The sequence below is a fragment of the Coccomyxa subellipsoidea genome (assembly GCF_000258705.1).
Source record: "Coccomyxa subellipsoidea C-169, whole genome shotgun sequence".
NCBI classification, from domain to species: domain Eukaryota; kingdom Viridiplantae; phylum Chlorophyta; class Trebouxiophyceae; family Coccomyxaceae; genus Coccomyxa; species Coccomyxa subellipsoidea.
Window position 1 is genome coordinate 3,791,974 of NW_005178041.1, and position 23,980 is coordinate 3,815,953.

Consider the following 23,980-nt stretch of genomic DNA (forward strand, 5'->3'; position numbering starts at 1 on the left):
CAAATGGCGTGGTCAGCCATGCTAAAGCCCTGCCTCGCCGCTATTCAAAAGCAGGTGACTTGCCATGGCCCTTGGCATAAAGACCAAGAAGCCTGAATTCTTGCCTTCATGGCTGAAGCATCTACTCTCGGTACCTAGCATGCTCTGCCAAGTGTCCTGTGCGGCACCCAAGCTCACAGACAGCACACACAACCAGGCTTCCTACTGGCCCTGTGCTCGCAAAATTGTCACACCGCAGCAGCACACAGTTTGAGGGACTGAATGCGGCGCATGCTCAGCAGATAAGTACATGTCTGCATCTCCCATTGCTGCCGCTGTCCACAGGACAACTGCAGCGCTGTAATATCAGCTAATCATGCGTCATTACAATCGTCAAAGCTTCTGCTCCTCGCTGGCGCCTCCGCCCCAGGCCCAGTTGGTCCACGATGAGATCATGCCGAACTCGGAGGCGCTGCCGTCGGCCGATGCCATGGCGGCCGCGTCGGCCGGCGGCTCGGGCCGGTCGCGCGCCAGAGCCTCCTGGCAGCGCTTCATCTCTGCCGGGCTGAACCGCAGCATCATGCCCACCACCGGCAGCAGTGACCGGGCCTCGCCTGCGCAGAGAATTGATGCTAGAATGAATCCACACAAACTGAAATAAAGTCACATGGCTGGGCAGTCTGAGAGTGGCGACCTGGGCATGCCTGCGCAGAAAATTACACGTCCCCATCGGGAGGCGCTCGGCATGCAGAAGAACATTGGAAAAATGGGCTCTCGCATATAATCATGGCTTCTTTAGTGACCCCTGAAATGTATAATATATTGAATGGTTGCAAGCTGACTGCTTTGCCATTTAGCACATGCCAGCCGAGATCCTATTCCTGGATATTCCCGGAGGAATAGAAAGTTACGAATCCAGGACCATGATGCCAGCCGAGATCCTATTCCTGGATATTCCTGGAGGAATATAAAATTACGAATCCAGGACCGTGATCTGTGCATGCATCTGCTAAATGACAAGGCAGCAGTGGGAGTGACTAGAACACACAAGAAGCAAACCAGAAAGCAGCCAATCGGATCCAGCTGTGAGGCACATGCAGATGTGCAGCAGCAGAGAGCGAAAGAGCAGAACTCAGCGGCGCACCGGTCTCGAACATTTTGAGGATGACATTTTTGAGATAGTGGACGTCGGTGCCGCTGTCGTCCTTGAGCTTCTCGCGCGCACGCTGCCGCTCTATCTCACGCAGCGCCTGGACGCAGCATGGTTTATTTATGAGTCTCTTGATGTTTTCACAATTCTGCACAAAGCAGGACACCTTTGCATGCTGGGCATGCATGAAAATCTGCTCTTGAGCGAGCGGAATGGAAATGCGGAAATCCACATAACCTTTGAGACCCCCTCAAATTAGACTGAAAAAAGGAGTGCAAAGCACTGCATATATATCTTTGCACAATCATATACACAAGGCCACTTCCACAGAATGCCAGGGACAACTCATTGAGGCCATGGAAAAGCCTCCTTGAGTCTCTGATCAGATTTTGTGAAACCATTGGTGATACTTGCCGACCCTCACAATGTCAGGGTCAAGGGAGTTGACGGGGGGTGAAAACGATGAACCACCTCCTTGAGCGCGGTCTCCTGCTCCTGGCGCAGTTCAATTTCTCGCTGCGCGTCGCCCAGTTCGGCCTCCAGCTCACCCACTTTTGCGCGCGCGGCCGCCAGCTCCTCCTCGCGCCCGGCCTGCCTCTCCGCAAGCCGCAGCAGCGTCGATTCCTGCACACGCACACACAAAATCACTCATATGTGCACTGGTTCATGACACCTCAGGATGGCCATGAAGTCCCAGGACTCCAAGAGACAATCAATGTTGCTTGATGGGCCTTCGGATGGGGAATATTGGCATGCCCAATGACATACTGTGCCACATTCCCACCAATAATCTTCCATCGGCAGGCTTAGTACTGGAACGATAGAAAATCCCCTTTTTCAAGGGTTTTCATCTCAAATCCTGGAAAATTTGGCCAGAGAGTTCAGAAAGGCCACATCCTTGCTACAGGCAGTATTGATGTTAGGCACTTCACCGCTGCATTCACCCCTGCTATAGAGGCAGTGGCAGTGATTTGGGCTGCAGCAGATTGTTATATTACTACCTGCAGTCCTGGCAGGTCGAGGTTGAGGCCCAGATCGTCGAGGCGACTGCTGACAAAGCTGCTCTGGCTGTCGCGCCGCCCGAGAGCGCCCAACGTGGCGTTCCCTCCCGGCCCCGGCCCGAACAGCGCCGCGAAGCTGCTGGCGCCGTCCTCCATCGACAGCCGCGCGCCCGGCAGCCGGCTGCTGTCCTCGCTGAACCGCTGCCCCAGCCGCGCCGCCTCCGGGTCGTTGGATGTGCCCTGTGACATCAGCGACACGTCAGCTTATGCGTCCTGTGACATTGGCATGCGCCCTGCGCGGATGCACAGATCCCCCAGTTTCCATCATCAATGTAAGTGCATGGTGTATGTGACAAAACCGCCAGATCATCCCCGACACAGGGCTGGTGGCAGGAGTGATCAGCCGAGTCATTAAGCGATTCATTAACCGCCAAGGACCTCTCACTGCCATCGTCTGGCAAGTGGGGGACCTCGATCATGTGGCGAAGAACTTGGCAAATCACCCCTGCCACATCTTGACACACCACGTGCCGAGTCCGCATTTTTGTGCTTCTTCTTTCAGGTGATTCTGCTCAAGAAAATATGGCACAGATCTCACATGCAGGTTGGCGGATCGGCGAGTCATCATGCCAAGGTTGGCAGAGAAGCTGCTGGTCATGGCGGCTGCGACGGGCGGCCACTGCTGCTGCTGCATATCCCCAAGTGACCCCGAGCCGGCCGCCTCCGCCTCAGCGCCGCCCTCCTCTCCATCGCTGCGCGCCTGTTGACAACATGTATCGACAAGGCTCAGTGACAGGGGTGAATAAGCCGCCAGAGTACTGCTCTCGCACAGAAGATCAGACCCACATGCGTCATTTGAGGCGTGAAATGGGTGACGAACGGGGCTTGAGGTCCAGCACAGATGAGGCTTCAGGATTTGCTGGCATTCATGCAAATCAGGGAGATGAGGCTAGTAGGGCTCTCTCTTACATGCGATACAGTGCATTGCAAGGCATTTGGATGTTGTCAACGGTAATGCAGCAGGATTGCAGGATGCACAATGCAGACTGCCCTTAGAAGGAAAAGTAAATCATAATAAAAAGCGCACCTGGGCAGCGGCGGCGCGTGCGTCGGCGAGCTGCTCGCGTAAGGAGGCGTTGCCTTCCAAGGCCTTGGCCAGCTCAGCGTCCTTCGCTTCAGCCACTGCCTCCGCTGTGTTCCTGTAGTTGTCAAACTCCTCCTGTGCAGCATTCAAAGTTGTTGGAAATCTTTGCAGACCTACCTTCCACCCAACACCATCCCCATCATAGATGTGCAAAGCACACAGCTGTGATAAACTGCTGTTATTCCTTGGATGACAACACGGGGCTGCAGAGAAGCGCTGCCGCACAACATTGTCGGGATCCAAACATAGGGCTATTTTCTATCAAGTTGAGACGATAAGTACTGCCAGCTTCACACAAGGTGTCCATTGTCTTCATAGGACTTCATCGACAGCCATTCCATGCCCGAGGTCGCAGTCAGAATGAGCACAACCTCATTGAATATTCTTGAAGAGGAGCGCACCTGCAGTGTGGCAATCTGCAGCACAAGGCCCTCGACCTCGGCAGCGTGCCGCGCCAGCATCTCTGGTGGGGCGCCCGCCGCCGGCCGCCTCTCGGCCCGCAGCGAATCCAGCCGCGCCTCCAATGCCTCATACCTGCGCCAGATCCACATCTGTGGGGTTTGGGTATTGCACTCAAGTTTCTAATGATCTTCTTGCGTTTCTTCCTGCTCTTGATACCGGTGGGATGTGCAATCAGGTTGTTCGGGCGTCTGAGCGAGCCCATTGCCTGCTGATTGCTAGCAATTGCGGTTATCACTTGCAAGACTGCTGTGGCATAAACCCGGTTGTATCTTTGCTTCTGCTTATACAAAGCAGAAACGGTCGGATTACGCTGTAGCACTCTGGCGAGCAATCCTGTCCATGAAGCGCCGTGTCCCACACGAGCTTGACAGTCGCTGCAGACAGAATGTCCCCAAAAGAAGAACTCAAAGACGTCCCAGTAAAGACAACAAAATCAATAGCCCCACCGCTGCTTCCACTGTTCGGCGGATGACGCCGATGCACTGGCAGCAGAATTGGCACGGTCAGCTTCTTCCTGCGCGCGCGTGGCCGCCTCCTCGGCCGCCTGCGCAGAGGCGTTGCCTTCCTCCCTCGCCGCCGCCACCGCCTCCCGCGCCTCCTCCCTCACCTGATGTAAAACAAGCAGAAATTCCATTCCTCTAGCTCATTCAAGCAAAGTGAGGGCATAATTTGTATCCCTGGTACTGCATATGGAGTGTGCCAGGATGTCCTGCCCAGGAGAGGCAGAACAGCACGACATCCCAAAAAGCCACTGAGAGCGGATTATCCCCTGCCGCCCAAGAAACCTCTGAGGCATTCGGCATAACGTGTACATGTCACCCTACGCAGGCGTTTGAAAAGAAGAATCAACGGTCCAGGCAAAGTCCAGATCCAGAGCCAAAAAGCCACAGTCAGATCTATGTGGGTCCTTTGAAGCTCTCAACCGCACCTTTTGAAGCTCCCTGGCGGCGGCTGCGGCCTCGTCGTGGGCACGCGCCAGTTCGGCGGCGTTCTCTGCAGCCACCTCCTCGCGCGCGCTGCGCAGCTCCGTCTCCTTTGACTTCAGCAGCGCATGCGCTCGCGCCTGCACATTGACGGCAACTCAAAGGCTATCCCTCGCGTTGGCGCTTGGAATGTCCCGTCTCACGGCCAATTCTGGAACCTGGGAGGTTGAAAGAGGGCTGCCATGTCTTGGTTTTGTAGCTTGCAGCAGGACTGGATATCGTGGAATCTTCAAAACCACAGACCACAAGCACTCACATGGACTGATGCAGCTCACGTGCTCCTCTGCTGTCAAACCTGACAGTGCCATACAAGCCCATCACGGAGAATACTTCCGGTCCAGAAATCCCCCCCATCCGAGAACCCAGAGACGCTGTAACCCGCTTTTCTGCTTTGTTCAACTTCATCTCGGCACTAGGCAGGTCCTGCGCACCTTGTAGGACTGCAGCTCCTGCTCCAGCCGGCCGACCTGTTCACGCACTGCCGCGGCCCGGTCCTCCGCAGCCGCCGCCGACGATCGCAGCCCTTCCTTCTCGGCCTCGGCGCGGCCGCGCAACTCCGCCAACGCGGTCTCAGCCTTCTTCGTCTCCTTTGTCGACCTGCGTGCGCGTCATTAATTGTTCGAACTCTACACCTTGTTCCTGCAGCAGGCGAGGTGCGTACGCAGACCACCTGCAAGCAAAGAATTCCAAACTGCTATTCTTTGACGGACTCGCCAGACGGGCACTGTGCTCAGTACCGCCCCCGCCTGCCGTGGCCCTGGCCCCATCCTTCCTTCATCCTTAACACTGTCAATGTTGGCGTTTTGGTAAACAGCAAGTTGAGGACCGGTAAAACCTTCTTAGGGCATCCCTATTGCTCTTACACCAGCAAGGGACAGGTGCTGGTAGTCAGGCGTCCTGTTGTGTGGCCCAGCTGCTGACTCTTGCTGGCAGGAGACAGGAAACATGATGATGCAAGAATGATGCCCGTCAATGAAGGCTATTGTAATGCGACAAGGATGGCTTGCGCAGCTGTCTGAACAGCCAGCGGTGTCTTTCAAGGGCCCAACACCTCCAATCGCCACACATACGCAATCTTGGGGCAGTAACACAGGGTGTTGTTGACAGTGCCCTGGCCGCACCTGTCGAGCTTCTTTTTGAGCTCTGCCAGGGCGCGCTTGACTCGTTCGCGCTCGGCTTCCTGCTCCTTCCTCAGCCGCTGCAGCGCAGCCTCCCGCTCTGTCCTCTCCGCCTCTACCTGTCGGTTTCAAACTCAAAAATGTGACTGAGATTCCAAATCAGATGAGAATATCAACACATGACGTCTGCTCTTAAGGCTGTCCTGTCAGCTATGCCTGCGGCTACCTATCAATGATACGCCAAGAAGCACATGATGCTGTATGTTGTGTTTTGCTCTAATAATCATCTCTGCTAAGCAATGGGGTAAGCAAGGGAGAATGAAGGAGTCACCTGGGCTGACAGCTCTGCTACCTCCTTGGCATGGCTCGCCTGCAACGCCTCAATGTTCACCTGCGGTCAGGATCTCAGCACCTCAATGCTGGAGGCTACACCACCTCTGCAGTATATCTAACAAGACAATGCATGGCTCAGGCTGGGCTACCTTCCATTGCTCTAAACCAGGCCTGCCATCTGGCGGCCCCAGAGACTGATTCTCTGCAGAAACGCACCATTGCAAGCCAATCTGAAGCAATGAAAGGAAACGCAGCCCCGCAACAAGTTACACAGACCTCTGACAATGGCATTCACTATGGCATGGCTGGTTGACTGAACCCAATGGGAGCTTCAACACCAGAGCATGAAGCAAAAGCGCGTCTCTCAAACAACCAAGACACAGCATGCACACCCTTCCTTTCACTGCTTTATCATATCAGGCTGCTGATGAGTCAATGCACACGTCTCAGAAGCAGTGAGCACACCCACTGCCCTCCTTACAAGTGAACTTCTTGGCAGAAAGGTGGAAATGCCGTGCAATTTATGGAAGACTATCCCCTCGTGCATGGGCGCACTTTGGGCGAGACGGCCTCCGGCGCGGTGCCGACGCGCGCTTCGAGGTCGGCCACTCGGCCCATGCACGCCCTCAGCGCTGCCTCGCTCTCCGCCGCCTTTGCTGCGTGCGCCGCGCCCTCCCCCTGTGCTGCGTGGAGCGCTTCCTCTAGCTCTTTCACCTGTTGTGCACAACACTCCTCCTGAGACGATCACAGTGCATGTGATTTGCAACAGCGTTGGTGCTTGTCAGCCTGGGCAAAACAATAGTATTGTGAGGATGACCGGCTCTCTTCCACCTCCGACAGACACTGAGCAACAAGCTGTCCAGTAGCAAAAGACAGCGGGTACGCAGCCGTCTGGATGGCAATAGAAGAAATAATGGTACTTTCCCTCAAAGCGGTGCACTCATGTGAGAGTCGAGCTTGTGGAAAAGCAAGCCATCTCACCACAAGTATAACATCACCGCCATGTTCCCCTTCCACGTCACCCTCTCGGCAAGGTCTTCTACAGCACTTTTGCAGGCAACCTCTCGGCATAGTTGCATACATGCAAAAAACCAGTGTAGTCTGGTCTCTAAAATAAAACACAAGAGTTCATTACCGCAATGCAACAATCCAAGCTTACAGCGCGCACCTTCTTGGCGTACTCGGCCTGCTTCTTCTTGGCGACGGCCAGGAAGCGCTTCTTGACGTCCGCCAGCTCAGCCGCCAGCGTGGCAGCGTCGGCCCCTGCCCGCGGCGACTTGGCCGCCTTGCCCGGCGTCCCCGGCTGCGACGGCGCTCCCGCCGCCCGGGCCGCGCTCTCCTCTATCACCTGCAAAAGATGGAGCAGATTCTCATCGTCACTGCATGGCTCCCTATCTTGATCATGAAACACAGGTTCATGACGGGGTCATTGGGCGGCAAACAGTACAGTCAGACCTGCTTGCTATTGGAACAGCATGAAAAGCCTCACAGCTGGCTCTTAAATTTGCTTATGCAAATAGAGCATTTCACACGCCAGTGAGATGGGGTTACAGGCGTCAATGCACATCAAAAGGAAAGGTAAGACCAAGAATTGGCATGACAGAAGAGCAACACTGTGGTTTCTAGCTGTGTGGAGCAGAATCCAAGTGCCGCCATCTAGAACAAGCAGCGAGAGCGAAATTTCTAGAGTTGGTTGACTAAAACGCCGCGCACCGCATCATCACCGATGTCACCATTGGAAGGCGCGACGGCCACGAGTAACAGCTCCCGCTCAGCCGACAGCTTCTGGGCGGCTTCCGCCGCTGCCGCTGCCGCTGCACCGCGCTGCTCTGCGACCGCCAACTGCGCCTGCAACAACACAGAAAACCCAACGGTAAAAATTAGTTAAAACCCACAACCTTCAGAACCGGCAGACTCTATCACTGCATTAAGGGCAGAAGTGGTCACATGCCCATGCCCTGCCATGAGGAACCTGCTGCCGCACCAGCACCTCCCATGCCAAATCACAAGTGCGTAAGCGCTTCACCACGATGCAGCAATAGCGTCTACAGGCAAAGTGGTGGGCGCACTCCCTGGTCTGTCCAAGTGTTTGCTCACAGTGTGTGCATGCCGCGCCCAACTCCCTACACACTTGGCTGCATTTGTACAGACATGCACCAACAAACCAAAAAGTGTTTTCCAGAGAGATTGATGGGGTCCATTAAAGGCATGGTTGCGCTGAGACCTTTGTCATGGGGAGAGAAAAATTTCACTCATGAGTCACCTGGAGGGCGGCCTTCTCAGCATTCACCGCCTCCAGCAGAGCAGCTGCCTCCGCTGCCTGGTGGGCTGACGAAGACTGGGCCGACGCAGACTGGGCCTTCAGCTGAGCCTCCAGCTCCTCCTGTAAGCACAACGCAGCAACTGTTGATATCATGCTTTGACGTAGGTTGAATTCTGCTCATAATCTGTCTTTAAGAAAATCAGAGTAACCGAGTGCCTCTCAGGCCAAGCCAGGTCTGTCTGCTGCATACCTGATGACAGCATGCAATATGCAGCCCCAACTAGTGATCAGACTGGCCTCTCGGTCCACTGGACCAAGAAATCCAACAAAACACTAAGTGACAGATCAGATGATGCGAACCTGTCTGACCAAAGGCAGATTTGGTAAAGAAGTCGATGAGGTGAGTGTACCTTTACTGCCTGCAGCTCTGCGATGGTTGCCTCCAGCTCTGGAATTCTTGCAGCCAGAACCTCAACCTCAGGCAGCTTAGCTCGCAGCTCCTCCAGCTCAGCAGCCGCCTGACTGGACTCTGCTGTCTGCTCGGCTGGCCTGTTCCCATTGGGAGCTTCAGAAGCCCCTGACGCATCCGTTTCTGTCTGGAGCTCGCTCATTCTTGCCTCTGCTGCAGCAAGCTGCTCCTGTAGCAGCCACATCGAGACAACTTCAAGGTTGCTAGTCCAAGCTGGCATCTAGGGGAGCCCAAAAATGCCAACCCAGGGATACAGCATCCTGAGGCACACCTGATAAAATCATCAAGCATGACCCCTCCTTGCACCGGCAAATAATCACAACAGGTACTGTTTAGTGCCTGCACAGATGCATGTGGAGGCCCAGCGTCTCAGCGGCAGAGGATGTTAGGACAAGGCTAGCTCTCTTGTGCAAGGAGCAAGGACGGGACATGAGTAATGCGCACACCTGCAGACTCAGTCTGAGCGCGTGCTCCTCGTCAAAGCAGTCTTGCAGCCGCGCAGCTTCGCCGTCCAGCCCTGTGCAGTGATCCTCCAGCGCCTGACCCGCAGAGCTGACTCCCATGAACAGCTGCTCCAGCTTCCCGCACCGATCCTGCACAACAGATGGGCGAGCTGGTCAAGTTGCGTCACATCAAATTGGGTGGCAATATCTTGGGGTAGAATTAGTGAGGTGTCCAGGAAACACGGCCCTTGACTAAAAGCTATCACCAAATTGAACTACACGTATTGATGTCAAATATGTGCTGCTGGCAGAGATTTCAATATATGCATGCCCACCACATGAAATATTCATCGAGACGCAATGGGTTACCACTAAAAGAAAAAAAGATACCCACCTGCAGGGCAGCCTTGGCAGTTTCTGCGGCCGTTAGCTCTTCCTGCAGAGCCTTCACTGCATCCTCCCCGGCGCCGGAGCCGGCAACATCGGCAGCCGCCTCAGCTTCCGCCAGCTTCTCGCGCAGCCCGCGGATCTCCGCCTCGCTGGCACCCGCGTACTCGTCAGCGCTTTCCCGCAGCGACTGCAGCTCTGATTGCAGTGACTCTACCTGCTGACTAAACGCGCTCACTTCAGCGCAGCTGACATCAGCGCGCTCAGCGGCGGCTGCCTCCAGCCGTGCTACAGTCTCTTGCAATGTGCGGATCTCGGCGTTACCGGCTTCATCCTGTTTTGCTATGTCGGCCGTGGCGGCTGCAAGGGAAGCCTCCAAATTGCTGACTTGCTGCTGCAGCTCTCCGATCTTGGCTTTGCTGCTTTCCTCAGCAGCTGCAAGCGCCTGCTGAGCAGCTGCCAGCTCCTGTTCGACTCTCGTCAGCTCGCCCTCAAGCGCGCTCATGTCATCGCCGCTGCGAGCGTTGTCAGCGCTAATCTTAGCCAACCTCCTCTCAAGCTCCTTCTTCTCTGCTTCAAGAGCTGCGCTTTGCAGCGCCTGCGCCTTTGTCGCAGCAAGTTCGACCACAACCTTTTGACTGTCCGCCTTGACAAAAGCCAACTCAGAATTTGCAGCTGTGAGCTCCGCGCTGAGGCGAGCCACTTCAGCTTGTGCATCGGCCAGCTGCTCAGAGTGCTGCGCGGAAACGAAATGAGAGATCTGCGCCAGATCAGGCTTGGCGCTGACTAATAGGGCGTCCGTTGGGGAGGGAACGTCGCCGTTGGACGCCGGCTGCTTCTGTTTTGATTGGAGCACGCCTAGGTGCGCCTGCGCGCACATGCCGGCACATGCCTGTCAGTCCATTACTTTTACAAATCTCATTCCAGACCACATAGGCTTGCAGCCAGGAGTTAGTGAGGACAGGAATTAGGTATATCATATCTTAGATGACGACGCAGTGTTATGGCAGACAGGGTTTCTCTGGATGCAAGGCCATACAAGCAATGCTGGGGGAAAGGACAGCAAGAACATGTGCCACCCTTTGACAAAACCACAACTCGTTTCGGTACAATGGAAGATAGTACCCTGCCAACACTTTCAATGTGAGATAGTGGGCCGCTACCTCGAGCTCTGAAATTCGCGCCTCCAAAACAGCGGCCGACTTGGCCGGGGAGGCGGACGCGGCGAGGCCGTCCAACCCGCGGAAGGAGGCGGTCGCGCTCGGCGTCCCGGGAGCCTCCACAAAGCCGTCGGCACCCTCTGGCGCCGGCGCGTCGCCGTTCTCGGCCGGCCCTTCTGCAGCCGGAACGTTTAAATTCAAAATTTTGTTATTTGAAGGTTGAAATCGAATACTGCTCGAGATGCCTAATCAGAGGAATGCATGCAACTGAGAGTGCATGTCACGGACCCTTAGGAGGAGTACTTTATATGAGACAAACCCAAGGGTCGACAAAACCCAATCCAATTTGCAGGCATCCACCAAAGCTGACATGACTTTTTCACTGGAGGCCAAAGCTGCCATGCTGCAGGGTGCGGGCCAAAAATTGTGGCTCTGTAACTCAACAACTGCAGTTGGAGCAAGGTGGTACACGGAACATTCTTCTTCCAGCTGAGACGCTCACCGGCTGCCTCGGCCGCGGCGTGCGCATCGGCCAGGTCTGCTTCCAGCCGCGCGCAACGCTCTCGCAGCAGCTCCAGGTTTGCGGCAGCTGCTGTGGCAGCCGCCGCCTGCTCGCTCAGCTGCGCTCTGGCTGCCGTTAGCTGCTCTTGCACCTGCATGCAGTTTCCAAGGTTCATTCCACAAAAATCAAGTTACAGTATAGCAAGCTATCCAACCCAGGTGGCTCCTTTGATCACTAATACACTGAGTAGCTCAAGTCCCAGACCCATGGAGCGCCATATTATTTAGGACCCCCTAGCATTATCATTCATTGTGAGGTAGATACAATTCTTGGCCATCAGGTAAAGTAACAGTACAGCAAATCCTCACATTGGATTGATCAAATGTGACAGTGCTTACCTGCGCTGCCTCGGCCTTGTGGGTGCTTGCCGCAGCCGCCAGCTGCGCTTCCACCTCGTGCAGCTTCTCCTCTGTGCTCTGCTGCGCTGTGTGCGCTTCCGCCAGCTCAGCCTCCAGCTCAGCAATCCTGGCTGCTTTTTGCTCCTCAATAGCTGCAGACTGCTTTGCAAGCGCCTTGCGCTCTTCGGCAGCTGCGTCCAGCTTTGCTGCAGCCGCCCTGAGCTCGGACTCCAGCTCAGCAATTCTGGTTGCGCTTGCTGCGTCCCGCTCCTCAGTAGCTGCAGACTCCTTTGCAGCTGTCTCGCGCTCTTTTGCAGTGGCAGCCAGCTTCGCTTCGGCTGCCTCCAGCACAGCAGCAAGCTTCTGCTTGGCTTCCTGCTCGGCTACCAACTTGCTTCCCGCCTCTTCCAACTCAGTCTCCAGCGACTTCACTCGGGCGCCCGCCTCACTGACCTGGACCCTTGCTTGGTCCAGCTCAGCGAGCTGCTTCTCGGAACCAGCCTTGGCAGCTTCCAGGGAAGCTTCCAGCTCTGCGGCGCGTTCCTGGGCCGCTGATGTGTCGCCCTCCTGGCGCGACAACTCAGCGGCCTGCAGCTTGACTGTCTCCTGCAGAGCTGCCACGTCATCCTTTGCTGCAGAGAGCGCTGCTCCCAGCGAGGCAGCTTCTGCTTCAGCCTTGGAGGCTGCTGCCTGCAGTCTCTCCTCGGCCGCTGCTGTCTCCTGCAAAGTTTGAACAGAAACCCAGTTCATCTTGTGCTTTGAAGGTCTGATGTGATTCTTTTCTTCGACCTCGCCTGCGGCAAATGCGTCATTCTCCATCTCACAGTAAGTATCTCCATCTCACAGAAGGAGTATCTCTGTTTGAGTTCCTTTCCATAAATATGACATCTCACACAAGAAGGGCTTCGTGGCACCGGGAAACAGACCCTTCAAGCGGGCATTGGATTATCATGTGTTGACTACACTGTTGCCTCGTGACCTCTGCAGACATCACGAAGGCTTCAAGGCTGCAGAATGCTCCCAAAACAGTGCGCACCGCCTGTGCAGCCTTCAAGGCGGCGTCTGTGGCGTCCAGCTTCTGCTGCTGCGCTGCCAGCTTCTCCTGCAGGGGCTTCAGCGCTGACTCCACTGAGGCGTCCTTGTCATCCGCCAGCTGGCGCATCGCCTGTTTCAGCGCTCCCAACTGCAGCCAGAATCGCACTGCACTGTCAGCACATGTTTTCCACCCAGAGCCTTTGCTACTTCACAACACTTTGTGAGGGCCCATATTGATGCGAGTCCAATGTCAAGTCTCAAGTCACCATGTATTGATGGTGCAATTGTCGGGGGAGATTGTGACAAATGCTCCCACACAGCACACCAGGTTGCACCTAGTTTGGATCGTCAAATTTGAGAACTGGTGTCACAGCAGTTAATAGCCTGCCAAGAGGCTTCTTTCTCACTCTCCAAGCGTGTGTGTCATGCCTGCAAATTCGCACCTGCTCCAAGAAGGTCTTGTTTTCCAATTGGGATGCCTCGAGCTGGCTCTTGGTGGCTTCATGCGCAGCTTGCTGGCCGGCCAAGTCAGCCTGAGCACTAGCCTTCAGCGCTGCCAGCTCCTCCAATGTTTTCTGCAGACAAATTGTCATTAAAGCTACAATTTGATGGCTTGCTTGCACATCCACCATGATGCCTTCAGACATACGTTTTGCTCTCATCATGTGAAGCTTCTGCTTCCGCACAGGAGGGCAGTTCCCTTGAGCCCACAGCAGATGCTTGCACTCGTATCTCTGCAAGCCTGCAGACAGCCTGCCATGCATTGAATGTGTAGAATGCATTGGAGGCATACAAGAGCCGCACCTGCAGCTGAACAGCTCCTGCATTCTCTCCCGCACCAGTGGATGCTCCGTCCGGGCTGCTAGACTGCCCTTGCAGCGCAGCCAGCTCAGCGGCCGACTTCTCATTGGCTGCTGTGAGCTCCGTGATGCGCTTGTCGCGGGACTTGAGCTTTCTGAGGGAGTCCACAATCAGGCGCTGCAACTCCTCGGGTGTGGCATTGGCCAGGGACGGCGGCAGCGGCATTTTGCGCTCCTGCAGGCAAAAGATAATCATGTGGGACATTCTGAGCTGGCACGCCAACCCATAAGTGAGTCTTCATCCCTTCCCAGAGCCAGCGCTGGCAGCATCAAGACAAAACGGGCAGCATGCCTCTAGGTATTTATTATGCTGGAGTTAGACATCATTGCAGTGCAATGCAGTCTGCAATACAGGATGACACTTGCAAAATGCGTCGGATACGGTACGTATGCTATGAACTGAAATTGTGCATGTCAACTTGACGAATAGGCAACAAGAATCTGCCTGCTAATAGCAAAAAAAAACGAATTGCTTGAGAAGATACAGGCCACCAGCTACGATGGGTAAGCCATCGCCGATGCCAGGGGAAGTATGTCCAACGCGTCTTGCAGATGAGGCCCATGCAAGAGAAGACAAATTCCCAGAGAAAATGGCGAATTACCTGTTTCGAAGGGCTTGTCATGTGGGGCTATATCGCCTCAGATTTCGTTATCCATGACTGTCGGCTTTCCTATCTTTCGCATGAGCTCGATAAAACCTGTTTAAGGGGGAAAGGAACCGTGCAGTTCTCGGGCTAACGAGTCTCCCAGATTGCCATCCGTGCATTCTCAGCTGACACCCCCGAATAAGTGTTGTCTGCACATAGCACGTGCGTAGCAAGAGGGGCCAGCGCTTTGTTTTGCCTTCATCTTGTATACCAGCAGTTGCGTAAAGCGCAACCCGAAGTTTTCGCTGCAACTCTACGCAGATCCGAGGACAATTCTTCTTCATACATCACTTGCTATTCTCGTCTTTGCGCATGCTGGAGCATTATCTCGGACCCAACCATGGCACATTGAAATGTGAGGGTTGCCGAAATTGGCTCGAGCTCATTGGCCACGTGGCCAGATGACTCACGCAGGAACACCTGACTGATATTGAACAGGGAGCTTCCCCACAAAATTATTAGTGCTGTAAACTCACTCATCTTATTTTCGCACGCCTGCTACAATTATTGTAACCTTAAGGTGGTGAACAGTGGTTCATTTGTCTCAAGCTCAAGAAATTGAAAGAGCCGATGGTCGATCATAACTCGTAGATGGCTAAAGTTTGGCAATGGGATGATCTCAGATTTCACAGAAATATTTCCATGTGCCGATGAGATCAAATGGCTGACAAGAGCCAGAATCTGCAGAAGGCGCTTGAGGCATTTCGCAAGCGACAAGCTGAGATCGCAACAAGCTCTGCCAGCGCTGCTCGGAAGGTAACTAATCTTCTTCTACTCAACAATATCTTATTGCGTTCTAGCAAGCCCAGGCAGCAAGCGAGTTGCCAGGCTGGCTCGGTGATCTGCAGTTCCTCTCTGACTCGATCTCAAGAGCACCCAAATGGAGAGACTCAAACAATCTTTATCGCGGAGTCATCCTATTGTTTTCGTATTACAGAGCAGACTCAGCCAATTTGTGATAACTTGCTTGTGCAGCCAAAAAAAGCTGCTCCAAAGAGGGATGGGAAGCCAAAAGCTGGCAGGGGCAGGGGAAGAGGCCAGGCTCCATCTGAGAGCCCTCTCACGGGAAAGGAGGCCGTGAGGAACAGCGTGGCAAGGAGCACCGTGCCCCTTGCCAAGCAGATCAAGGCGAGTTGGAGGCATCTTGCACTTTTCAATGCGTGCCAACTACATGCAACCCCTGTAGCATCGTGCCAACACTCTTAGAATCACCCACTCTAGGCGATGCAAGCTTGGTGATAATAAAACGATGACCTGCCGTATTCATGCTTTTCAGCGAGATGTCAGTATACATATTGCAGGCAGAAGGTGGCCATTCTTCACACTTCATGACATGGAAGCTTGGCTCGCAGAGCATTGGTTGGGGTGCGAAGTGCATTGCGCAAAGATGGCTTTGTCTCTGTTGACTAATTTGGGCGTGGCGCGCAGAATGTTCTTGATCACCTGCTTGCTGACCGGATGTCCGCGCTGTCACCGGCCGACATCAGCGCGCGCTTTGACCATGACGCATCCCCCGGGACCCCCCTGCACATGGCGCTGGCCGCCAACGACAAGATTGAGGTCCTCCCGGATGGTTCCTTCACCTACAAGGTCTGTCCAACCGCTCTTGTCCAGGACTATGCATTTGGCGTGGATGATAGGAGATTTGGTTTTCTGCTAAGCGTCTGTTGTGGCTTCCTAAAGCAAGGTATTGAGAGCCTAAATAGTAATAGAATCTTGTGTTCTGTAAAGCACTACACAAGTGTGGTCTGGGTCCCCTGCAGCTGTGATCAGTCGCCGATGATGCTGGTTCTGAAAGCTCACAACGGCGGTAACACTTCCTCTGCACTTAATTTTTTGGGAGTGAACTGTTTCTATTCTGTGCTTGGCAGGCAGCGCATGAGCTGGGCGACAAGAAGCAGCTGTACATGCATCTGCAGCGGTTGCCAGAGGGCACGTATGCAGGCACGGATCTCATTGATACTATGATTTCTATGGAGTATTTACCCCTTCAAACCCCTATTGCGGGCAGCTTGTTTGCACATGGAGCTTGCCTGTTTTGGAACAGCATGAATATATAAAAATATATAAAAACCCTAAACCCTAAACCCTAAACATGAATGACAGTCGGTGTGCTGGCGCAGGGACGCTGAAGGACACGTACGCTGATGTGGCAGCTGACATCGCAGCGCTCAAATCGGAGGGCCTGATCTGGGCGCTGCCTAGTGTGGACGTGGGGGGCGATGAGGTTCTGTACCCCCGGGAAGAACGCCCCCTGATCCGCGTCGATCCCGACGTTGCTGCTCTGTGGCACGACGTCACGGTGCGCTACAAACTCATTCTGCAACCTCCACTATTTTGCCATTTTGGGCCTTGCAGGACAGCTGTCCCGTGCCTGAATCGAAGTCTCTTCAGGTCGGATGTGGCTTAGCAAAGACTTCACATTGCACACTGTAAGCTCGAGAACGGCTGCCTCGCTGTGCGCCTTGACAGTCCCAGCAAGAGGGCATTAATTGTAAAAGGGGAATGGCATTAGAACTTAATGAATGTGGCAGCGGCATCAGCACATGCCAACATCCGTCAGAAGAATTGTTGATCTGAAGCATGCATACATTTGCTCTGATAGAGAAATGCAGAACTTGCTCTGATCAACGAACCACATCGAACAGCTGTGACAGCCTGTACTGAGTATACCGCAGGTGCTTTAGCCGAAAGCAAAATGAAGTGTACAACATAACTCTGAAGAACGTAATTTCCATCCGTGATGGTGTTGAAATAACACCGGTTGGGCGCCACAGTTGGGGGCACACTGCCCGCTTTCTGACTGGTAAGACTGTAGTCCAGTCAGCAGTCCACTGAGACCGGGACAGTAGCACAGCGGTAAAATCATGTGGATGCGCATACCTGTTCAGGTGCCGGCAGACCCGGAGGCTCTGGAGGACGAGCTGCGGAGATCCGGCATCACACCGGCTCCGCGATCGGGGCCGCGGCGGCGGCCGCCGCCGGGCGCCAAGCAGAAGGCAAAGCGAGCGTACCGGCCTCGCAATGTTACAAACGTGCACATGCCCGAGCTGTTTGCGGACGCTGCTCCCACCCAGATCGACTGAGTGGTGCTTCTAGCGTCTCTGGTCTTGATGGAGTGCTGGTGTCAGGATCTAAGTATAACAAGATCTTGTGAAAGGTGCTGCCGCGCATTGTCACCAACATGCACATGCCCGAGTGTATCTGGGACGCCGGTCCCACGCAGATCGACTGAGCACTTGTCTGGATTCTGGTGTATTTGGACACAGTGCGGACAAGAGTGTCTTGCTACCGCTGTCGTTAAAGTCCTGGCTATTCCAGGGTGCTGGTTTTGTTAGGACCATCAGTTGTACATTACTTGTAGTCGAGATGCAGTTTGCGGACTGGGACAGAGGGTGAGCGCCTAGGGTAGCTGTGGGAAGGGTAGCTGGGAGCCCATGAAATTCTATTTGCTCTTCCAAATCAGCAATATTGGGGGCATTGAACTGAACATGTAAAGCAAGGTTCTAGAGAGATGAACGTGAGATTTGCAATGGTTGTGACGAAGTTACTAGTATACGATGCCTAAGATTGTTAATGGGCATTTTGCCCACGAGTGACATGGCCTTTTCGCTGGCATATCAAATAATCTAATTACAGCTTCTGCTGTGTTGCCTGCATGCCGGTACATAGGAAACTTCCAGGCTGCAATGTGCGCCTGAGATGCTATTTCTACCCTGACCAGCGGACACATGCAAACATCCATGCTTGCTGGTCTAAAGAAAGAGCAATCCCCTTAATATTCTTGGAGTCTACTTAAAAGACCTTCACCATCAATCTACTGGGGACCCAAAGCCTTTCTGGTGGACCCCCCGTGCCGGCAGATCTTCCAGATGCGGATTCTCTTACTAATTCAAATTGAGCTACATCGAACAAAGAATGCTACGGTGACCAACACCCAGCCGGCTTGCCTTCAGGGTCCTTACAGCCCAAGTATGGCTTGGGGCAGGGGCTGAGGCTGAATCCCAATTTATAATTCTATGTCTTGATGCCGAGGTAATTCGTGTCGCTCTCGATGAGGATCCCCTCATTGGCAGCAACTCCTATGCGAGCTTCGGCCATGTCAGAATATTTCGCTGACTGGATAGTTCTTCCCAAGACTAAATTTTCCCGGCCGATCTCAGCTAATACCTTAAAGGAGGTCAACCCCTGCTCCAGTCTGTCTCGAGCAGACTCTGAGATACTCTCTATGCCTTGGGGCTGAGTTGATTTGTGCCGCCGTCCAGGGGAGATCCCTCTTTAGCGGCCACGCCGATGCGCGCTTCGGCCGTCTCTGTATCGCCGCGCCGGGCTTCCTCCTCCTCAGCCTGGTTGAGCTTGTCCGGCAGCAGGCACAGCAGCGGCAGTGGCAGAAACCGCGCAACCGCGCACACCTGGATCAGCAACATATTGGGTTCATTGGGTACCCACTCGTAAGGGCTTAGCCTCACTGCAACAACACTCTTTCATGTCCCATGGCCAGATTTTCTCGCCGCTCCCAGTTGTAGACAATCCAATGCTCACAGCTGCTGCTGTGGCAAGATGCTGTGAATGTTTCACTATCTGTAAACATGCCATCCTTTATAGGTGGCTTCCTCTGGACCAATGCTCGAAAGTATTTAAATGGTCAGACCCTGGGCTGTTGCCGAACCCTGGCTTCGAAACAGAGATAGATGACAGTGTTTTCATGTTAGCAGGTCAAGCTGCTCAAGCGAATTACACAAAAGAGGTGTGTGTGCTGGCAACCACCCTTGCAAGCACAGGTTGCAAAATCAAGACAAAAATAGCAAAACTGTCTGTGCGCACCAGCACGAGGTTTGCCAGGTTGGCAAAGTTCCCAGAAGTGACTCCAAAGGCCTTGGTGAGGGCGCTGCCGAAGACCTTCCCCAACATGAAGCTGGAGATGTGCAGGCTCATCAGCATGCCAAACACCGTCGCCTCGACCCCCTGCAATCGCAACATCTCCCTCCATCACATCCTGCATGCTTTTTCAGCCCCTCTGCGCATGCTAGTCATGCAATAGCACTTTTGTTAAACCCACTGAGCCTCCGGAAGCAATGTACACTCACATCAGCTCTGAGGCATTTTAGAAGCATGTTATTGACATGTGCAAGCATGCGCAGATCAACACAGTCTGCAAGTATCTCTCTTCACAGCCTCTGAACCCAAATTCACACCTGCCATTGACTCAGAACGCATCATCACAGGTGTAGGCTCATGTGTGACAGAGAATATCTATGTCTATGTCTATGTGATATATTGCATCAAATTTTATACAGATCCTCCTGCAAGCAAGCAAGCAAGCAAGCAAGGGATTTCTACCTTGGGGCAAAGCCGGGCGGCCAGGGTCACAAGGGGCATCATTGCAAGGCGTCCCACTCCGGCATGAATCCCGCCAACCACCAGCGCAAAAGCTCCGTCTGATATTCCCAGCGTGCGGTTGGATCCTGCACAGGTGCACATCGTGCCATGCTTGAGCCAGAAGGACACATGAAGAGCCTCACAATGCCTGGAACAATGGAAGAGAAGAGAGACACGACGCCATGCAAGCACCAAAGTAGGAGAGAGGGCTTGTTTGCGATTGAACCTCAACAGCCTGCCTGTTGAAAATACAGAGACATGCCAGTGGTCTGTTGATGGCTGTAGGGCCTTTGGAGATGTCCCCATTGTTGATCCAAGGGAGATCTCTGCATGCTTCCAGACTCCAATTTGCACGAGGGCTCAGATTGAGATTTCAATTTCCCAACACGAGGAAGTATAATTTATTTAGTGTAGTGTAGTGTAGTGTAGTGTAAAATTTATTTCGATTTAATTACTAATTGAATTTTTACGAGGAAGTATTACCTGTGACCAGAATTGCTTGGGCGGCATGCACGGCAATGAGGATCATGGCACTCCAGAAGAACACCTTCTTAATGGCCACACTCCTCAGAAACACATTGTAGAACGCCACACCTGTTTGCACATGACCATCAATCACATGCCAACCAATGACCTTGTGCAACTTGGCAGATCAATCATGAGCAGGCATGCTTGTCATGAATGAAGGGCTCTCTGCCATACAAATGCATTCTCAAGGGAAGCCACACCCCGCTCAAGGAATTGATCTTGAACTGCAATCTCGGATGTCAGAAGTCAAAGCAAAGAACTCGAGTTGCAGGTGCGGCACAAGAGCCTTTTCTGGAGACCACGCTTACCTAGGACTTGGCAAACGCCGTCCACAAGCAGAATGATGCCGAAGAACTCCTCTGAGAAGTGGAGAGCATTGGTGCTGAAATAGAACATGGCCGAATCCACCGATGGGGTGATCTGTGTGCAGGCAATTTCAGGACGTCTACCACCCAGTCATGAGGAATAGAAGATTTGACTGGCTTGTATGCAGCACAATCTCCACACCAGCACAATCATGCGCCTTTAAACGCAGGTATGTATGCTCCATGAGCATGCCGACTCTGCAAATTATGCTGATCAAAGGAATAATTCTTGGGAGTGTTTCTCAGAAGAAAGGCAAATGCACACTCAACTGAGAATCAAGGGCCGACCTGCCACAGAAACAAGAAGAGGGCGGGTAGAAGCAGGTACTTGTCGCAGCAGGTGTCACGCAGCAGAGTCATCTTCTCGGCAAGAACGGCCGCCGCTCTAGGGCGTTGCCTGGCAGCTTTGCCTGCTCAGAATGCATCATAGCACAGTCATCAGCTAGATGTTTGTGTGCATGAGCACATCTGGAGGCTAAAATCTACTTCACGGTATATATATATATGTTGATCGAGGCATCGTGATCTCTGGGATGCGACCCTCCGTGAATCACTGCATGTCTGACACATCAATGGTTGAATCGGCAGCCGTGCACCAAATATGCACATTACCCCCATGCGGCAGTTCAGAATAAACAGCTAAAGTTCTAGTCATCGGGGGAACTCACCGAAGATGGGCTTTCGCTCTTCGCGCATGACGAAGGAGCAGAGGAGCACGAAGACAGGCAGGGCAGCCACGACCAACATGCAATTCCTGGGCGTAAACTGGTGCACCATTATTCCCACCACTGCAGCGCTCACAACCTTGCCCACAGCCTGCCAAACAGCGCCAACACAGCCCATAAGATCTAGCTAGCGCATAAATAGCATTAAAATTATTATACATTTTCCAGCCCTTCAGGACTAGGTATGTCAAGCAACACCTGAAATATTGCTCTCCATAATTCACATTAAATGGATGAAAATTTCCTTCCTCAAAGGCAAGCGGATCTGATGACCAGCACTTCCTTGCAAGGTCCGATGAAATGGTTGCTGAGAAAACAGGCAAATGTTTTTAATGCAACGTGCTGTGCCATGCAAGCCAAAAAATATCTGGATCCGGGACAAGAGTATGGGGCATTTGGAGACTAGTAATATAGGCACCTAAGCCAACTGTGGCTTGGATAGGCGTGAAATAATATTAATAATAATATAGGCATGTGACATCACAGACCTCAGCGCGCAAGCATGTGCGAGGTCAAGGAGTCTGTCAGTCTACTATTATTGATTGTCAACGGTGAGTCACCTGCAGGCCCCAGCAGAAGGACTGCAGCGAGGCTGCAAAGTCCTGCGACTGGCCGTGCGTGCGCATGACTAATATGGAATCCACAACAGTAATGGAAAATGCCTCGCTGAAGGAGGCCAGCATCAGCGCTGCTATAGCTTGGGGTGTGTCCTGCACGCGAGAGAAACCCACCCACACCCCAATACCTGCGCGCATGCAATTCTTTTTTAGTCATTCTATTAACATTACCATGTCCAAAAATACCTTGCTTAAATTACTAAGAAGTTGTTCTCATTGGTGATAATGCCATATATGAGCAAAGGCCATGTGGGCATGCATGAGAATTCTCTGCAGCCATCTTCGGTTAGCCTGCAGCAGTCTCCCAGCAGACAGGCATACAGTCAGCACCAAATCCAAGATTGTCAGTGCAGATTTGTACACTGCCAGCCTATTTGGCTGGTAGCTGCAGTGCTGCTTCAGATGCATCTGCACAGAGCTGAAATGTAGAGGCGTCTTTCCAATTCCGCATTTGCGCTGTCGATTGCAGGGCAGAAGACGATGCCGGCAACTCAGGCAGAAGGACCTACTTAGCGGAAGACAGAAGATTCCATAGGCCTCTGGGCTCAAAGAAAGGACGTCTTGTGAGAATGAAAAAGCACGAATAGGCAGGCGATGAGTCACCCATGAGGCTGAAGAGGATGAGGTAGGATCGGCGGTGGTAGCCCAGCAAGGGAACTGCATCGCTCAGCAGCCCGTACACTGGTTTGATGACCCACGGCAGCGCTTTAATCCCCCCCCAAAACTCCAGCTGCTCGCACAAAATAACATTTGCATCCGCATAGCATGGCTTCTGTTTTTCTGAGAGAAACAGATGTGCTACCATTGGGTCCACCCTAGGGCATGCAAAAACTTCAAAATCAGCTGAACAGATTCCAGGAATGCGGCTTACACAAGGCGGATGACACATCCCTTCAGTTCCAATTTAGGGAGAGCTGACCTGGCTGGGGCTCCAGTGGAGGTCGTCTTTGAGGAAGAAGTTGACTGGCAGCCGACCCCAGACGTCCAGGAACCCAAACACCATGTACACTGCCAAAAAACGGCACATTGATTCAACGCATTGCCTCACGCGAGGATCTGTCTGCTTTTTGATGCCGCATGCAAGTGTGGTGCATCCCAAAAAAGAAGTGCGGGGCAGGTCGGGCCCCTGCAGTGAGAGTCGAATACGAGGCAGAATTTCTGCATGGCGACGATATTTGTCAGCTTTAAGGGTGCAAAGGTGTACCTACGCCGATGCCATAGAGCTCTGTGTTGCAGGGGACTCCTGGCAGCACCTCAAAAGCCCTCCCAATGCACCACCAACCCTTCTTTCTGCGCCCTTCGTTGGTCCCTGAAACCATAGCAAAAGCAGTTGCTTGACACCGAAAATGTGATTAATTCAAATAGACAAGCAATTTTCAGGAATCAAATTTGCAGGGCTCTGTCCTTGTTTACAGGGGTGCAGAGCGACACACATTGTGGTTGATCCACGGCCGTGCGTGAGTGCTGTGCCCTCACCTGTGGGTTTGCCTTGCTCCACCTCCAGATGGGTATCGCTTGATGAGCTGACATGTTCATTCTCGTTCAGGAGCCTGTCACCAGCACCTGGGAGGCAGTTAAGAATGCCCACTGTCATCTGTGGCAGTCTCGAAGTTTTCGATGCAGCATTATGCTACGAACACTGAGAATAAAATTCTCTAGACTCGACCCTAATGCTGTAGTTAAATGGGACTATGCCTTTGATCTGGCTTCGCAGAGAATCCAATACACGCAATGCCGCGAGAAGTTCAGGAAGTTCGCCGTACCTTTCCTCGGCGTTTCTGGGACCGTAGTGGATTCGGAACGATCGTGTTTGGCATTGTTACCATAAACTCCACGCATGACACTGCTGTGAACTGGTGACTAGGGGAGCAAACGTCCTAACGAACAGTACATTCGCAGCGAAGTTCCGGCTGAAGCGTGATCACCACAATCAATCAATTGGTTATACGGGACTTTTGTATCTAATATATGAAATGTTGTGGGTTGATCCTGATGTCTTTGCGTTCATCCCTGTTTCGGACGTTCTTCATCG

General features: G+C 53.2%; 3 protein-coding genes across 3 annotated transcripts; 1 reads left to right on the forward strand and 2 right to left on the reverse strand.

Moving 5' to 3' along the window:
- Window positions 1–372: 372 nt before the first annotated feature.
- Window positions 373–13,853, reverse strand: COCSUDRAFT_46309 (hypothetical protein; the record flags this gene model as incomplete). The annotated part of the gene is made up of 25 exons (XM_005651482.1): window positions 373–593; window positions 1,124–1,229; window positions 1,601–1,753; window positions 2,131–2,370; window positions 2,729–2,890; window positions 3,218–3,349; window positions 3,676–3,808; window positions 4,183–4,343; window positions 4,665–4,799; window positions 5,151–5,316; window positions 5,841–5,956; window positions 6,169–6,228; window positions 6,726–6,884; window positions 7,339–7,518; window positions 7,884–8,018; window positions 8,434–8,553; window positions 8,844–9,071; window positions 9,349–9,495; window positions 9,740–10,600; window positions 10,896–11,068; window positions 11,395–11,545; window positions 11,793–12,512; window positions 12,829–12,975; window positions 13,271–13,402; window positions 13,632–13,853. 25 exons carry the CDS (start codon window positions 13,851–13,853, stop codon window positions 373–375), a joined length of 5,160 nt encoding a protein of 1,719 aa, XP_005651539.1.
- Window positions 13,854–14,800: 947 nt separating this feature from the next.
- Window positions 14,801–18,131, forward strand: COCSUDRAFT_46310 (hypothetical protein). The gene is made up of 6 exons (XM_005651483.1): window positions 14,801–15,090; window positions 15,310–15,462; window positions 15,763–15,924; window positions 16,206–16,278; window positions 16,458–16,636; window positions 17,226–18,131. The coding sequence occupies exons 1-6, from the start codon at window positions 14,995–14,997 to the stop codon at window positions 17,418–17,420; spliced, it is 858 nt and encodes a 285-aa protein (XP_005651540.1). The 5' UTR covers window positions 14,801–14,994; the 3' UTR covers window positions 17,421–18,131.
- A 429-nt stretch (window positions 18,132–18,560) lies between these two features.
- Window positions 18,561–22,975, reverse strand: COCSUDRAFT_12268 (Biopterin transport-related protein BT1; the record flags this gene model as incomplete). The annotated part of the gene is made up of 10 exons (XM_005651484.1): window positions 18,561–18,746; window positions 19,159–19,299; window positions 19,675–19,799; window positions 20,197–20,307; window positions 20,550–20,661; window positions 20,895–20,991; window positions 21,271–21,422; window positions 21,892–22,076; window positions 22,552–22,681; window positions 22,868–22,975. 10 exons carry the CDS (start codon window positions 22,973–22,975, stop codon window positions 18,561–18,563), a joined length of 1,347 nt encoding a protein of 448 aa, XP_005651541.1.
- Between the last annotated feature and the right edge of the window lie 1,005 nt (window positions 22,976–23,980).